We start from the raw sequence: 17,620 nt of genomic DNA, 5'->3' as shown, positions 1-17,620 counted from the left end.
CATTTAAAAGTGATCTTTCATGTAATTTTAGGGAGCCAGACGAGTTTGTAAATACATAAATATACTATAATATTAATTCTAGTATTCTAATCAACATTAATTAGTAGTTAAATTATTGATATTATTGGTTTTGTTTATTGGTTATTAATTTAAATAGTTGATTTATAATTATTGTAGATTTATAAATCTATAACTCCAGTAAATTTTTTTTTAACTTTTTAAATTGTATAACATAACATATATACAAAGCAAAGAAAGAAAAAAAGCACTCTTCAATAAGTAGTTATAGGACACATCCCAGAGTTTGTCATAGGCTACCATACTATCATCTCAGATTTTTCCTTCTGGCTGCTTCAGAATATAGGAGGCTAAAAGAAATAAATATTTTTTTTATCATTGCAACCAACTTTTTTCTTTTTTTGTGAAAAATAACATGTATACAAAAAAAAAACAATAAATTCCAAAGCACAACACAACAGTTAATCGTAGAACATATTTTAGAGTTTGAACAATTCCACAAATTTAGGTTTTTACTTCTAGCTGCTCTGAGATACTGGAGACTGAAAGAAATATCAGTTTAAGAATTCAGTAATCATATTCATTTGTTAAACCCTACCTTCTCTGTATAACTCCACCATCACCTTTGATCTTTCTATCCCACTCGTTAGGGGTATTTGGGCTATGCCCATTCTGAATTTTTCATGTTGGAAGGGACTGTCACTAATATAGGGTAGGGAAGTGGAACAAGGCTGGGCCCTCTAGGTGTCAGGACTTACCTGGTCCAGGGACCCATCTGGAGGTTGTAGGTTTCTGGAGAGTTACCCTAGTATATGGAAACTTTGTAGAATCGTATATATTGCCCCAGGTGTTCTTTAGGGTTGGCTGAATTGGTTTTGGTTGGAGTTTGGCAAGTTATGATAGGTGCAGTGTCTAACTGAAACTTGTGTAAAAGCAACCACCAGAGTAGTGCCTTGACTCTTTTTGACGTTTGTCAGCCACTGATACTTTATTAGTTACACTTCTTTTCCCTCTTTAGGTTAGGATAGAATTTTTGATCCCATGGTGGCAAGACCAGACTTATCCCTGGGAGTCATCTCCTGTGTTGCCAGGGAGACTTTTACCCTGAATGTCATGTCCCACGTAGTGGGGAAGGCAATCATTTCACTTAGAGGTAGGCTTAGAGAGAGTGGGGCCACATCTGAGCAACAAAGGAGGTCTTCCAGAAGTAACTCTTAGGCATACCTACGTAAACTTCGCAAGAGTAAGCGTCAAGATCAAGGGCTTGGCCTGTTGATTTGGGTGTCCCTTGGCCTGATGTTGTACACAGTATCAGGAGATTCCCTGATGGTAAAGTTTAATAGTTCCATCTTTTTTCTCCCATTCCTCAAGGGGCTCTGCTGATACTTTTTGCTTATCTGCTTAAAATATTCTAGGATTTATCCAGGTGTTACATTAAGCTATACAGGGTTAAAACCCCTCATTTTTATTCTGGGCTCCTTGTGTTTTGATTGTTCAAATGAGCTATCCAGACAGATTGAATTAGATTATATGCTGCAGAAAATTTCGGTTCTGGATAAAATAAACCTCTCTTTTAGTCTCAAAGAGTAGGTGTGGTTCTAAAATATAGACAATGTCTTCCTTACCCTGTGTTCTGAATTACCTTACTTCGGACCTGATCAGCTTCATTCTTATCTCTGAATACCAGGTTATAGCTATATAGAACATCCTCTCAAAATCCAGAAATAACAATTACCACTCCGGACTCAGTGTGCCTGCTATAAGAGCTTACAATCTAAGCAATCTATTATATATAATGTAATATATTATATAATAGCTCCAGTAAGTTTTTATATGTGCTGTATGCCATAGAAAATATCTGGATTTGTTGCCACAGTGGTTTTTGTGGTTTGTTTCCTCAGACTCAAGACAGTTTGCCAAACCTTAGCAAACACCAACCTGTAGTCACTCCTGATCTTTGTCAATGTGTGTGGAACAATTCACATAATTATGGTTATTGAATTGAGACTGTTTTGTGCTCTGCATTTTTCTGTTTACTCATATTAGACCCTATTCCATTCTCCTCTTTTGATTTTTTACTTCTAATTCATTCCTCTTGTGTTGGATATTTTGGTTCTCAAGTTTTCATTATAAATTATGCTACTTTAGTATTGCTTTATCATAGGTCATACAGTTGATTTAAATCCTTTCAATTGTGTTATATTGTAGAAAGAGTAAAGATCGGTACAGGAAGACTTGAATAATATGGAGCCATTTAGGGAGGAGACAGTAAAGGTGAAATAGAAAGTGTTTGGAATCAGCGAGACCTGGTGCTTTTCGTCTGTTGCTTTATCTGTGATGTGGAAGTAGCACCTCCTACTTTGCAGTTTGTGCTAGTTAGTACTCATTTTTCTTTTATTACTGTAAATTTTGGTTCCTATGATCCTTTCCGTAAAAGGCTTCCTAGATTTTGAGAACCTACTCTGTGCCAGAAACTTAATAGATATTAGGAATACTGCACTAATGAGAACAAATCCCTGCCCTTAAGCAAACATTAATTTAGTGCAGAAGTCTCCAAACTAGTTTGTATACTCTGTCAGTAACACAATTATGAAAGTGGGCCCCACATATATAAATAAATATTTTAGAACTTTAAGTGTTGTATTTCAGTCTGTATGTTAAAAACTAGTAAAACTTAATTTCTTATTTTATATTAAAAAAAATGGTATTGTGTATGCAGATTTTCAGTATTTCTGTTTTTGACCGTGTAATGTAAAGACCACAATAGCAACTTCTGTCCTGAACTAGCTGTTGTGTATTTAATGTCCTTTGTATATATTCTTTATTTTCATAGTTCCAGGTGCTCCTTCAGCAACAAGGAGAGGACGTGGGGGCCATCGAGGTGGCAGAGGAAGATTTGGTATTCGACGAGATGGTCCAATGAAATTTGAGAAAGACTTTGACTTTGAAAGTGCAAATGCACAATTTAATAAGGAGGAAATTGATAGAGAATTTCATAATAAACTTAAATTAAAAGGTAAATTTTAGGTTTTCTCCTCAGAACTTAATCTTGTTTTTGACCTGTGAATTAAGGATGTTTTTCAAATTAGATATTTAATCTTTTGTTTTTTATATTATTTATTGTGAAATATAACATATATACAAAAAAATCAATAAATTTCAAAGTACATTGTAGCAAGCAGTTATAGAACAGATTTCAGAGTTTGGTATGGGTTACATTTCCACAACTTAAGGTTTTTCCTTCTAGTTTCTCCAAGACCTTGGAGACTAAAAGATATGTCAGTATAATGATTCAGCAGTCATACTCATTTGTTAAATCCTATCTTCTCTCTCATAACTCCTCCTTTTCGTTTGATCCTTCTCCCAATTTTTTAGGATATCTGGACTACATCCATTCCAACTTTTTCATGTTGGAAAGGGGTGTCAATAATATAGGATAAGAGGATGAAACAAGTTGATGTTCTTGTAAAGGCTGGCCCCTCTGGGTTTTAGAACTTATCTGGTCTAGGAACCCATCTGTGAGGTTGTGGGTTTCTAGAAAGTAATCTTGGTGCATGAAACTTTTGTAGAGTCTCAGATAGAGCCCTAGATGTTCTTTAGGCTTAAGAGGAGTGGTTTTGGTTGGGGTTTGGCGAAAGGTGGCACTTAGCAGTATCTAGCTGAAGCTTGCATAAAAGTAGCCTGCAGAATAGCTTCTTGACCCTATTTGAACTGTCTCAACCATTTATAACTTATTTTATTACATTTCTTTTCCCCCTTTTGGTCAGAAAGGTATTGTCAGTCCCATGTGCTCGGGCCAGGCTTAACCCTGAGAGTCATGTTCCATGTTGTCAGGGAGACTTTCACCCCTGGATCTCATGTCCCATGTAAGCAAGAAGGTAATGATTTTCCTTGAAGAGTTGGGCTTAGATAGAGAGAGGCCACATCTGAGCCACAAAAGAGGTTTTTGGAAGTAATTCTTCAGCATAATTATAAGTAGGTTTAGTTTCTCTGCTATAGAAATAAGCTTCACAAGAGCAAGCCTCAAGATCAAGGGCTTGGCCTATTGACTTGGGAGCCCCTAATGTTTGAGACAGTATTGTGGTTTTCCTAGTGGTAAAGCTTAATAGTTCCATATTTTTTCTCCTGTTCTTCAAGGGAGAAGTCCTTTTTAATTATCTGCCCAGCATACTCTGGGATGTATCCAGATGTAATTCTATATTGAGCTATACAGAATTACAAGCCCTCTTTCTTATTCTTGGCTCCATTTGTTTGGGTTGTTTAAGGATCAACCCAAGAACTATCCAGACAGATTGGGTTAGATTATGTGCTGCAGCAGATTTAGGTTTGGGGCAAAATAAACCTCCCTTCCTTTGGTCTCATACAGTAAGTGAAGTACTAAAATAGAGACAATGTCGTCCTTTCCTCTGTATTCTGATTTACCTTAGTCCTGACCAGATCGACTTCATTCTTATCTCTAATTGAAGTCTGATCTCTGTCCGGTTTCCTTAACAGTTGTTGTATGTTGCAGTGCTGAATTTCAGAGCTACAGAACTCCAACTCTGAGTCTTAGGTGTAGGTGTTTAATACTATTTAGTACAAATCTTGACTTTCATGGTATGTGCTTGTTTTTCATTAGAAGATAAACTTGAGAAACAGGAGAAGCCTATAAATGGTGAAGATAAAGGAGACTCAGGAGTTGATACCCAAAACAGTGAAGGAAATGCTGATGAAGAAGATCCGCTTGGACCTAATTGCTATTATGACAAAACTAAATCCTTCTTTGATAATATTTCTTGTGATGATAATAGGTACAGTATTTTAATTTGCTCCTATGATCTTTTGATGTCAAAGTATAAATGGTTTATTATAATTCAGATTTAATGAATACCTAAAAATACCTAATGTCCACAATTTTTAATCCTTTGTTTTGCTCAAAAAATATATACTAAAATGTAAATCATATTATTTCTTGAAAAGAAGAATTAACCATGTACTTTTTTTTTTAAGAAAAATTGTTGGTTTATAGATAAATCTTGCAGCAAATACATACATCCTATATGTATATCCCCCTTACACACACCATTTCCTTATTATTAGCACTTTGCTTTAGTTTGGTGCTTAAAATTGATGAGACATTATTATAATTATACTGTTAACTATAATTCATAGTTTATATTAGGGTTCACTGTGTTTTACAGTTATAAGGTTTTTAAATTTTTTATTTTGTTAACATGTATACAGCTTAAAATTTCCCATTTTAACTCTTTATAGTATAGTGTTGATTGCATTCATAATGCAGCCATTGCCACCATCTATTACCAAAACTTATCAACCTGAACACAAACACAAAAAGCATTAACTCCCTATTCCTTACCCCACCTCACCCCCAGTGACATTTCTGAATCACATGATATCATAACAGTATTTTCTTTTTGTGTCTGATTTCACTCAACATGATGTCATCAAGGTGATTCATCCATATTGCCACGTGTATCAGAACTTCGTTCCTTTTTATGGCTGAATAAAACTCTATTACATGTATATACCACATTTTGCTAACATTTTTATTAATGAACACTTGGGTTGCATCCATCTTCTGTCAATTTTGAATAATGCCACTGTGAACATCAGTGTGGAAATATTTGCTAAAGTTTCTGCTTTCATTTTTGGGGGGTCTGTACCCAGCAGTGGGATTGCCAGGTTGTATGTATGTTAATTCTATTTTCAGATTTTTGAGGAATCACCAAACTCTTTAAAATTAGCTGCACCATTTTACATTCCCACCAGCAATGAATGAGTGTTCCTATTTCCCGCATCCTCTCCAACACTTGTTATTTTCCATATTTTGAAGAATATCCATTGGAGTGGATGTGAAATGGTATCTTGTGGTTTTGATTTACATTTCCCTGATGGCTAATGATATTGAGCATCTTTTCATGGACTTTCCCCCATTTACTTTGTTCTGAAAGCCCCCTCTTTCTTAGGAAACAGTATCCTCTTGGTCCCGGGCACTGCACTTGTCCTATAGCTGCCAATTCTTTGCCCAGGCTATATGTTCTATTGCCTTTCCCACAGTGTTCTGTAGGAGAGTTCCCTGGGCTGCCTCTATACTCAGGACAAGTTCTGACACAGTGAATCCCCCAGGCCATCAACAGACAGATTGAGTCAGATATACATGCTCCTAGTATGTGCACAAGGGTTACTAGGGATCCATACTGTGAGAGGAGAGTGATCAGCAAGGGCCCCAGGACATCCTACTGCTGTTTTTTTAAGTATTTAATTAATTCCTTTACCATGTAAAAGGAATTAAATATTTTTTCACAATACTATCATATACCTGTGCAACTGCCATCACAGTCAACTTTTGTTTTTCTTTTTTGTGAAATTATTATCAGAGAAGTTGTGGGTTTACAGAACAATCGTGCCTAAAATACAGGATTCATATATACTACCCTACCACCAACATCCTGCATTGGTGTGGGACATTTGTTATAGTCAGTGATAGCACACTTTTGTAATTTTAATAATTCTTTAATTGTGTCATCAGAGTTCATGGTTTAACCTATGGGTCACTGTTTGGTAGTGTAGTTCCAAGGATTTTAAAAAATTTTTATGTTACCATATTTAACATTCCCCCCCCCCCTTTTAATCATATTTAGGTATCTATTTCAGTGCTCATAATTGCATTCACAGTGTTGTGCTACCATCACCATCATCCATGACCAAAACGTTTCCATCATTGCTAATAGGAACCCTGTATATTTTAAGCCTTAATATCCCACAACCTGGATTTTAGATTCTGACTCCGAGTTAGCTTATTCTGTTTGTTTCAAGTTAGTGAAATCATATGGCATTTGTCCTTTTGTGTCTGGTTTATTTTACTCGATGTAATGTCTTCAAGGTTTATGATGTTGCATGTATCAGGACTTCATTCCTTTTTATGGTTGAATAACATTCCATGTGTGTATATACTAGGTTCTGTTTATCCATTCGTTGGTTGATGGGCACTTGGATTGCTTTCATCTTTTGGTAATTGTGAGTAACACCACTAAGAACACAGTGTGCAAATATCTGTTTAAGTCCCTGCTTTCAGTTCTTTGGAGTATATACCTAGTAGTGGGATTGCCAAGTCATATGATAGTTCTATACTTAGCTTTCTATGGAACTGTCTTCCATAATGGTTGTACCATTTTACATCACCACCAGCAATGAATGAGTGTTACTATTTCTCTATATCCTTTCCAACAGTTGCTTTTTCCATTTTTTTTAATAGCAGCCATCCTAATAGGTATGAAATGGTATCTTATTATGGTTTTGATTTGCATTCCCCTGATAGCTAATGATGAACATTTTTTTCATGTGCTTTCTAGCCATTTGTATATTTTTGGAGAAATGTGTTCAAGTTGTTTGCCATTTTTTTTTTTTGCCTATTTTTTAAAGGTTGATTGTGTTTATGTTTTGAAGGATTTCTTTATATATTCTAGATATTAATCCTTTATCAGATCTGTGGTTTTCAATATCTTCTCCTATTGTGTAGGTTGTCGTTTTACTTTCATGATAATAGTCCTCAAGGAACAAACAGTTTTAATTCTGATGAGGTCCCATTTATCTATTTTTTCTTTTGTAGCTTGTAGTTTGGGTATATGGTCTGAGAAACCATTGTCTAACAGGCTGAAGATGCTTCCTTATGTTTTCTCGTAGGAGTTTGATAGTGCTAGCTGTTATATTTAGGTCTTTGATCCACTTTGAGTTGATTTTTGTGTAAATGGTCCTCCTTTTTTTTTTTGCAAATGGATATTTGTTTTTCCTAGCACCATATATTGAAGAGACTGTTCATTCTCAATTGAGAATGATCTTTGCCATCTTGCCAAAAATCAATTGGCCATGAGTGTGAGGGTTGATTTCAGATTTCTTAGTTCTATTCCATTGTTCTGTATGTCTGTCCTTGTGTCAATACCATGCTTTTTTTTATGTAATTTTATTGAGATATATTCACACATCATATAGTCCATCCAAAATACACAGTCAGTGGTTTACAGTATCATTGCATAGTTGTGCATTCAGCACCATGATCATTTTTAGATCATTTGCATTACTCCAGAAAAAGAAATAAGTAGGGAAAAAAAAAAACCCAAACATTCCATACCCCTTTCCTCCTGTCTTCTTGACCACTGGTATTGGACTCTCCCAATTTTAAGACTTACAATAGAGGTAGGTTAACCAAGACAGTGTAGTATTGTCAGAAATATATACACACAAAATGAAATATTCAAAAGTAGATACATACAAACTCAGGCAACCGACATTTTTTTCTTTTTTCTTTTGCTATGTAATTTTACACAATGACCAATGCTACTGAATTACAATTCAGCAACTCAGTACCACACTCGTTTTTTATTATTGTCCCTTTATAAAAGTTTTAAGATTGGGAAGTGTGAGTCCTCCAACTTCATTCTTCTTTCTTAAGATCGCTTTAGCTATTTAGGGCCCCTGATTCTTCCATATAAATCTGACAATTAGCTTTTTCACTTGTGCAAAGAAGGTTTATGCTACCCTTTTAGTTGTCCTTTCCTTAACTCAGGATTTTCCTGCAGTTCTTTATCTGTTTTCTGGACCTTTGAGAAAGATGTTTCTGCCAATTCTTGCTGGTTGTTCAAAACTTCTGTTGGGGAACACAAGCATGAAGCATAAGCTTCTCACTCCACCATCTCAATTGGGGCAGGGCCTCTCCTTTTTTATTCCAAGCATTTAGAGCTATAAATTTCCCTCTCAGCACTGCCTTTTGCTGCATCCAACTATAAACTTTTGTTTGAAGGTGCATTCACATTCACAAAATTAGTAATTAAAACAGAAGCATGGATGGTGTTAATGGTAGCTCAATACTATGAATGTAATTAGTATGTATGAAATGGTTAAAATGGAAATTTTGCTTGGTATACCTGTTAGCACAATGAAAATTAAAAAAGAAAATAGAAGCATAACATCTAAGACCTTCTTATTTACCCCTCTACATTGTAGTTCAAATGAATTCAAAAGTGCTAATACTGTTATAAAGTTAGCTGATACAGTAAAATTTTCCCTTATTGTGGTGAATGTGAATGTGTCAAATTGCAGGGCTAATTAAAGAACCCAGCATAGCAAGCTGAGAATTCTAGAAATTCAGCTGTCCGGTCCAAATTGTCCTTGTCTTGGCTTCAGTTTGGTGCCACCTTTTGGTGATTATCTACTTCAGATTTAAACCTGCATAGGGATGATTCTGAGTCCTATATTTTGTCTGTTTGGGAGAACAGCAGCAGCATTTCAGACACATGCTGGATTAATTGTTTTCATCAAATCCAGAAATTAGGCTAGGAGCATACTGGAGAGTTAAGCACATACCCACTATCTCTTTGTTTCCTGAGACAGGGTTTAGTGCCTGGCATTAGCTCCAGTCCCTTCCACTGGAGCTAAGTGAAGAGTGGAATCAATTGCCAATCCCATCTTACCTGAATTCCTATTATATTTTGTCTGTGATGTTTATTTTAACTTTATTTGCAGGAAACTATAGTTGTCTTCACATAAAGTTAACAGAATCTTATAGAAACATAATGATTTCATATTCCATGGACAGCTCATGATGACTTTAGACAAGATGGTTGTTTTTATTTGAACTTTAGGAATTACGACCTTAATTTGGGAACGAGTCCTACATTTTCTTGCTGAGGAATATTCTTTTAAGCCTGATTTATTGAAACCTTTGTTTTTATAATAGAGAACGGAGACCAACCTGGGCTGAAGAAAGAAGGTTAAATGCTGAAACATTTGGAATCCCACTTCGTCCAAATCGTGGCCGTGGCGGGTACAGAGGCAGGGGAGGTCTCGGTTTCCGTGGTGGCAGAGGGCGTGGTGGTGGCAGAGGTGGTATCTTTACCACCCCTCGAGGATTTCGTGGCGGATTTAGAGGGGGTCGTGGCGGCAGAGAGTTTGCAGATTTTGAATATAGGGTAAGTATTATATGCTTTGGGGTTGGCATGCAGTTATCTGTTTGAGGTGAATTTTCTTAAGGGCATTTGAATAGTTTCCATTTTGACTTTTCTGTAAAGGATACACTTGGGATGTTTTTTTATACTTTTAAGGAACTTGGCTAATGAGACCAACTTTTTAAAAACTTTTCTTTACAAATGAAGAAAGTAAATTGTAGATGTGTGTGTAGATGTGTTCTTTTTTATCTTTTTATTATGGAACCATGGTTCCTAGACTTTTAAGATTTCAAAAGTATACCCCCATACCCCACTCCCCAATTTTTAGAAACAGGTTTAGAGTTACTTCTTTTGTAGGGAGAGAGGGCAGGCTAAGTAATGCATTATTAAATGGAAAAAAAGATATAGTATATATTATCACCTTTATTTATCATATTGCAAAATAGATTTGTATACCAAAACAGTAGGTTGGACATACCCTTTTCATTTAGTAGCAACTAACAGTTATACAGTTATATAGTATTTTAGCGTGTGCTAGGCGTTGTTCTAAATGTTTTTCACATATTAGCTCATTTAAACCTCATATCAGTTCTCCTATTATTATCCCCATTTTAAAAATGAGGAAATAGACTGTTCTAGTTTGCTAGCTGCCGGAATGCAGTATACCAGAAACGGAATGGCTTTTAAAAAGGGGAATTTAATGAGTTGCTAGTTTACAGTTCTAAGGCCGAGAAAATGTCCCAGTTAAAACAAGTCTATAGAAATGTCCAATCAAAAGCATCCATCCACGGTTCCATACCTTGGTTCAAGAAGGCCGATGAAGTTCAGGGTTTCTCTCTCAAGTGAGAAGGCACGTGGCGAACACAGTCAGGGCTTCTCTCAGCTGGAAGGGCACATGGCAAACGTGGCACAGGGCAAATACAGCATCATCTGCTAGCTTTCTCTCCTGGCTTCCAGTTTCATGAGGCATTTTCCTCCTTCATCTCCAAAGGTCACTGGCTCATGGACTCTCTGCTTCATGGTGCTGCACCATTCTCTGCTCTCTCCAAATCTTGTATTCTTCAAAATATTTCCTTTTTTATAGGACTCCAGAAACTCAAGACCCACCCAAATGGGTGGAGACATGTCGTCACCTAATCCATTTTAACAACCACTCTTGATTAGATTACATCTCCAGGGAGATGATCTGATTACAGTTTCAAACATAACAGTATTGAATAGGGATTATTCTGCTTTTATGAAATGGGATTTAGATTAAAACATGGCTTTTCTAGGGGACATACATCCTTTCAAACCAGCACATAGGCATAGAAATATTAAGTAATTTGTCTAAGGTCACATAGCTAGTAGGCGATGGTGCTAAGTTTTAAACCTCTAGCAAGTTGGTTCCTGAGTCAGTAATCTTAATTTAGTTCTCTGGAAAATTCAATACGTTTTCAGTGGTTTTCTTACTTCACCATGGTCTTAAATTTCATATGTTAGCATTTGGGACTACTGCTAGAGAATTGTATTCTGTATCGTATGCTTAAGCGTGTAATTTATTTATATTTAAAAGGAGTCTGTAAATCAAGTCAGTGTGACTATCCTAGTTACTGATTTGAGTCGTGGTGCAGAGGAGATTGTGTAATCAATCTCAGAAAAGATCAAAATCTCCTTGTTAAGAGGTCTTTTAAGGATAGCAGAGGGTAGGTGGAAACAGAGCTGCTGGTGGAAATTTTATTTCTAGTGTTTAAAACTAGCCTTTGTTGAGATTCCTCTGGAAGAATCAGCATTCATGCTTTTGGCCATGGTCTTACTTTTGATTTTGATGGCTTTGGTATTGTTATCACAGCCAACACTGCTGAAAATTAGCCTCAAGGCATTAGCTCGGGCTCTCTAGCCATAGTGTCCTGATGCAGCTATAAAACTTTTCTAACTTGCAAAAATGCCATCTGAGCTGGAGCACTTTCTTAGAAACTCCAGAATGGCCCTTATCATCTTTACTGCTCTTGAGGTAGCCAGTGGTCTCTTACGAAATTCAGTAGTCTTCACAAATATCTGCCCTTAATCCCTCTGCAGTAGTTGACACTGGTAACCACCAACCCTGCTTGGGTAATTTTTTCCTCCAATATTTTTTATACGTTTTTCCTTATAAAAACAACCTATATGGCTGTTCGTGATCTGCCTGCCTTTCCAGGTCAGAATTCTAGTCTGACTCTAGTCCCTTGTTGCCAGCAGGATTGTTGTTTACTTTGTTCACCCTGCTGCAGATATGCAGGCCTTCCTCTTATTTAGCTCCAAGCTTATTCCTGTCCCTGGTCCTTTACACCCATTTCTTCTGCCTAGAATGATCAGTTTGCTCCCAAAGTACTCATATTTATATGTTCATGCACTTCTCTCTCCTTTTCACACCTGCACACATACATGTGCATACAAGATTGAAAGCGTACACTGGTTTATTTTTCTTCAGTACTATTTAAAATATGTGTTTGTATATTACTTGTCTGTCTTCTCCATAGCACCTATAGCATATAAGCTCATGAGTACAGGATCTTTGATCTTTCTTGGGTCTTTAGAAGTGCCTGGCACAAAATTAAGCAGTAAAGATATAATTGTTTAATGGATGAATAAATTATTAGTCTTTTAAAGTAGAAACGAAATAAGTAAAAGAAAAATTAAAATCATGTTATTTTTTAATTTTAAAATTTCTTAATGTAATTTTATTTAGATATATTCACACACCATACAAACCATCTGAAGTATCATCATAAATTTGTACAAGGTGGGCCATGGTGGCTCAGCAGGCAAAGTTCTCAACTGCCATGCTGGAGAACCAGCTTCGGTTCCCGGTGCCTGCCCATGTAAAAAACTAAAATCACCTCAAATAAATTTGTGCAGACACCCCCATGATAAATTTTAGGACATTGTCATTACTCCAGACATACGTGTTTTTTTGTAAGGGTTACAGGTGATATTCAAAATATTTAACATTTGGCATGATACATAAATCAAAACTTTTAATATCCATTTTTCCTTTTAATGAAGTATTTTTTTTATCCCTTGTAGTCTTACCACACATCAATAACATCTTTTTTATGTTTGTTTCTTTTTTAAGCCAAATTGGGTCCATACAGTTATTCAATTTAATAATATGTGAGCACCATTTTTTTTTTTTTTTTTTTTTTTGCATGGGCAGGCACTTCTTATCAGTGACCACAATTTTTCCACGTAATCAATTATTCTACAATATAATTTTTCCTAATCATTATAATTAATGTAACAATTTTTATTTGCCATTTAATAGTACACTTAAGTCCATTTTAATATCCGATTTTTTCCAGCAAATTTTTACAACATAATTTTAATGGCTGCATAGTAGTTTGTTATGGGCACATCTCCCCACCCTACCCCTCTGGTATCTTGAACTGTGTATATTTCCCTGTACTTGGTGACATCGGACATTTTTTGTTCTTTTTTATTTTCAACTGTCCCTCCTTTTTTAGAACTCACCTTTCTCTTTGTTTTTCAAGCACTGTGTTTTCCTTCCCTTTTTCAGCTGTTTCTCTCTCAGTCTTTCTGCCTCCTCACTGGCTCCCTCTTTCTCTCTCTTCTTTTTCTCTTCTTGTTTCCCCTTTCTCCCTACTGTGTAAACATGCTCATTCATAACTTCTGTTCTTGTATATATGACTTCTAGGGTCATGTATGCATATTTCTCTATCTTCTACTTTGTGTCCTGCCATCAGCTAAACATAACCTTCCTCAGACTGACTTCATCACCTTTCCCATTATCCCAGCTCTGCCTCCCAATGATCTGTGTTGGCCAGTGGTTCACTGTTCTTATCTCCCACGCACTAGTGGCATCCATGATCATTGCTTATTTCCTCCATCATCACAATCATTTATTTGAAGTGTTCCTGCCAACTACCATAATAATCCACAGGTTGATCTTCAGACCTTCAGTCTCTCTTTAATCCACTTTGGGTACATAATTTACCTGTTCAGAAATCTATGACATCTCCTTGTTGAAGACCACATTGAGTCAACTCAGTTTAAGATAAAAGTAAATTAAACTTGGAGCCAGATGAGAATTATATAATCATTGCTAATATGACCTAAGATGAGTGGCTAAACCTTTCAAGTCCTCAATTCTGACATTTTTTGAAAGAGGATTATATAGTTTTATTTTCAGAAGATTACCAAACTCTCTGCTGGAACGCATCTGAGAAGTTTGACTTCCTGGCCAAATCATAAACCTCATTTGTAGCACCCCTTATGGGTGCTGGGGGCTTAAATCTTCCCAAGGGCATTTGTCCCAACCTAGGAATGCTCTATATTATTAAGATCTCACAGACATATACATAATTTGAGTGGAAATCTCTTTCCCTGGATCCTCTGCCTATTTGTCTTGAGAATTCACAGAATATAGAAGCAAATGTTAGTCTTTCAGATATTTGGAAAAATAATTGTCAGTGTTTTCTGTGTATGACCAGACTCATTTCTCTTTCACATTTGCACTTATCAGCAGACCTTCATTGAGTAATTACTGTGTGCACTATACATGCACTTATTAATACAAACATTTTGTTGAAACTGTCTCACTGTTCATTTCAAGCCTTTAGTTAAAACTCTATCACATATATGATAGAATTAGAATGCCTTCTACAGGGGGTCTCCCTGAGTCTTTACCTGCCCTAGTGTATCCCTGACATTCGGTTTACCTGCCCTAGTGTATCCCTGACATTCGGTTCAGCCTCTACTTGAGTGTTTGACATTGTGATAGATTCACTGGACCTTCTGTCATTGCTCTCTTGGTTATAAGGCACTAAAGTTTCTAAAGTTTCTTGCTCTCCTGACTGTGTAAAGGCCAGGTCCCCACTTGACTTATCCAGCTTCATTTCTCATTACCCCTTAGCCTGAGTCAAGCAAATTGACTCATCATTTATTTACCAAATATACTGACTTCTTCATATATGCCAGGCACTGTGCCGGGCATTGGTGGGAAGCAAAGCAGATGTGGTTCTAGCCTTCTTAGTATTTACAATCCAGCAGAGAGATACAGCTAAAATTCGACTCTTATCTTTCATTGTCTTGCCCTACCCTTGGAAACATATTCTTCCTACACTAATTTTCGCTTTTCTAACATCCTTTTATATTTGCTTTCATTGGCACACATGTTGGGGTTTTTTTTTTCATTCTAAATTGCAAACTAGTTGGGAGTCTCTTTGAACTAGTGAATATGTATTCTACTTTTCTTTGCACCAAAACACCTAGCTGAGTATGGAGCCATAGTGGGCTCAGCATAAATCATCATGCTCAGCATGAATGCTTAGCATATTGATGAGGAAGATAGCACTTAAACCTTCAGTGAGGCTGCAGGTACACTTTGTAGCCCTTGATTATCCATTGCAGAGTTCAATAACCCTCTTCACTCAGCAGCCTACACCTTCTAAATCCTATTACTTGGTACGGTTGAGGGTTGGAAATAGTGAGTGATCTATTATTTAGAGATTTACCTTGAGATGGATGCCTGGGGCATTTTAAGCAGCCTTTGTGTGGTGAGTTAGCTTTACTTTTTGTACTTTATTGGCATGAACCATTACAGATTTGAGGTAAGGATAAGCAAACCCCGTTTTTTAATGAAAACGTGGGTGAAGATAGGAACATAGATTTTTGAACTCCTTAGAAAAAAATCAGCCAAACTAGGATTTCTACTCCTTCCCACCCCATTAGATGATTAGGAAACGAAGAACCCTAGGGGTTACTCTCTTGATTAGATAATGAACTGATAGAACCAAAACTAGAACTTCATTATTTTTTACCTCAGCTCAGTTTTCCTTAAGGATAATAATGTTAGAAACGTGAACTTTTGGTGAGTTTAGTCTTTTGGTGCTTTATTTTTTTATTTTTTTGAGGTGGGGGTGGGGTGAAGGGGTATGGATGATAAGAATGTAGCCAGTTCCTATTTCATTTGCTGCTACCAAGGAGTTACCATGGTGGGTGAGACCGATTGCCTTACATTTGAGTCTGTGTTGCTTCAGAAACATTCCAGAGACAATGAGGAATCGGAAATGACTCAGCATGGTACTCTTCCTCTCCCTCTCCTTTTATTTTCTTTCGTTTCTCCCACCCCCATCTCTCTCTTTTTTTTTACCTTTCAGAAAACCACAGCTTTTGGACCCTAAAAGGTCTGGATCAGTCGTACAGCTTTCTGAAAGGTAAAAAAACAAACAAAACCTAATAAATAAGCAAATTGGGGGATGTGAAGGTTGGCTTTTGGGGGCGGGGGGATGCATTCATCTTCAGCTCATTTCTTTCTGTACCAATTTACACCATGCCATATGTTTTGCATTTTAATAACATTATACACGGTGATTTCTTGTTTTATACACAGATAAAGTTGTCTTTAACCCAGGGAAAGTATTTCTAACAGTGGGGGTGAGACTTAGTAATAAAAATCAGGTATGTTATAGTAAATGGTACTGAGGAAAATAGAAGCCCCATCATGTTGGCTCTAGCACTGTATATAGGCTTTTGGTGTAGTCTTAAGCATAAGACTCCTTGAGATTTTTATTACTTTCTCACTGATTACTTTTTTTTAAATTTCCCATCCAACTTACTGTTTTTTCAGAAACTATTTCAGATTTAAAAGTTACTCCTTTTTAAATGAATTTTTAAATCATTACTTTCTATTGTAAAATTTTGGAGACAAATGGTATTTACTTGCTTAGTAAAGACATCAAAGACTTGGAGATTTTATGGAGGTTTTTCCAGAATATGTTGCCAAGTTGAAGGTTTTGTTAAATTTTACCAAAGTATATTGTTAAATGAATTTAATGAGCTTGACATCTAAGTTGAAATTTAAGTTTTATCATTGTTTAAATTTTTTTTTAATTAGGAGAATAAACAAAGATAGATAAAAAACACATTTTAGGATGACTTTCTTGCCAGGACCAAGCCATAACACCACTGCTTTAATCTCTGCTACTTTGAAAAACACATTTAACAAATAACGAGTTACTGCTAGCTTTAAAAATAAAGTGTTTCCTGGAAATCCGTGAACACGTTTATAAATGAAAGTAAAAGGGTAGGGTATATTTAAAGGAAATTGAAAATATATTTAAGCCAAGTAGAAAGACTTGTTAATAAATCAGTAATTTGAACATGAACTAATTTTTTCTCCCCTTTTTTTTAGAAAGACAACAAAGTTGCTGCATAGTCTACAAACAAGTCTTTGAACCTAGGTGAATTTCTAGCTCTTCATGGTCCTGAAATTGGTTTCAGTCTTTGCGAAGAATGAAGAAGTGAATTTGCTGTATATTTGTCACCAGCACTGGGTTTTGTTTTGTTTTGTTTTCTGCTTAATTTCAAAGATATAATGCAGTTACTTGGGGGTGGGTGGGTGGGGGCTCATCTTAAAAGTTGAGCATTAAATATATTTGGAATAGTGGAAGGTTAAGTAATTTCTTATGTATAGTTAAACTAAAGCAGTACTTCAGTGGGACTTATAAGTATTTTTTCATCACTGAGAGGATTTTTCTTATCACTAAATTGTATTTGGCAATTATTGCAAGTTGCCTACAGATGGGGCCGTGATACTGTGTTTTGAGCCACAGAAGGTTGTGTGTATATGTGTGTGTATGTCTTTGTTTTTGGAAATCCTGTAATATCCCTTTTGAGGTAGC

General features: G+C 36.1%; 1 protein-coding gene across 6 annotated transcripts in view; it reads left to right on the top strand.

Annotated features, from left to right (window-relative positions):
- The window catches only part of LSM14A (LSM14A mRNA processing body assembly factor), a 48,546-nt gene extending 31,219 nt beyond the window's left edge, over positions 1-17,327 (top strand). For 4 of the 6 annotated variants that reach the window (XM_077132221.1, XM_077132219.1, XM_077132216.1 and 1 more), the window contains 5 exons: positions 2,852-3,034; positions 4,637-4,808; positions 9,752-9,983; positions 16,097-16,153; positions 17,131-17,327. In XM_077132221.1, coding sequence (XP_076988336.1) covers positions 2,852-3,034; positions 4,637-4,808; positions 9,752-9,983; positions 16,097-16,120 — 611 coding nt within the window. In that variant the 3' untranslated portion in view covers positions 16,121-16,153; positions 17,131-17,327. The remainder of the gene's footprint in view (positions 1-2,851; positions 3,035-4,636; positions 4,809-9,751; positions 9,984-16,096; positions 16,154-17,130) is intronic. The other 2 variants (XM_077132222.1, XM_077132218.1) reach the window with 1 other exon arrangement.
- Positions 17,328-17,620: the final 293 nt, after the last annotated feature.

This window comes from Tamandua tetradactyla, chromosome 16 (genome assembly GCF_023851605.1).
Source record: "Tamandua tetradactyla isolate mTamTet1 chromosome 16, mTamTet1.pri, whole genome shotgun sequence".
NCBI classification, from domain to species: Eukaryota; Metazoa; Chordata; class Mammalia; order Pilosa; family Myrmecophagidae; genus Tamandua; species Tamandua tetradactyla.
The sequence above is the reverse complement of the archived record's forward strand: the minus strand, read 5'-3'. Positions and strand labels throughout refer to the sequence as shown.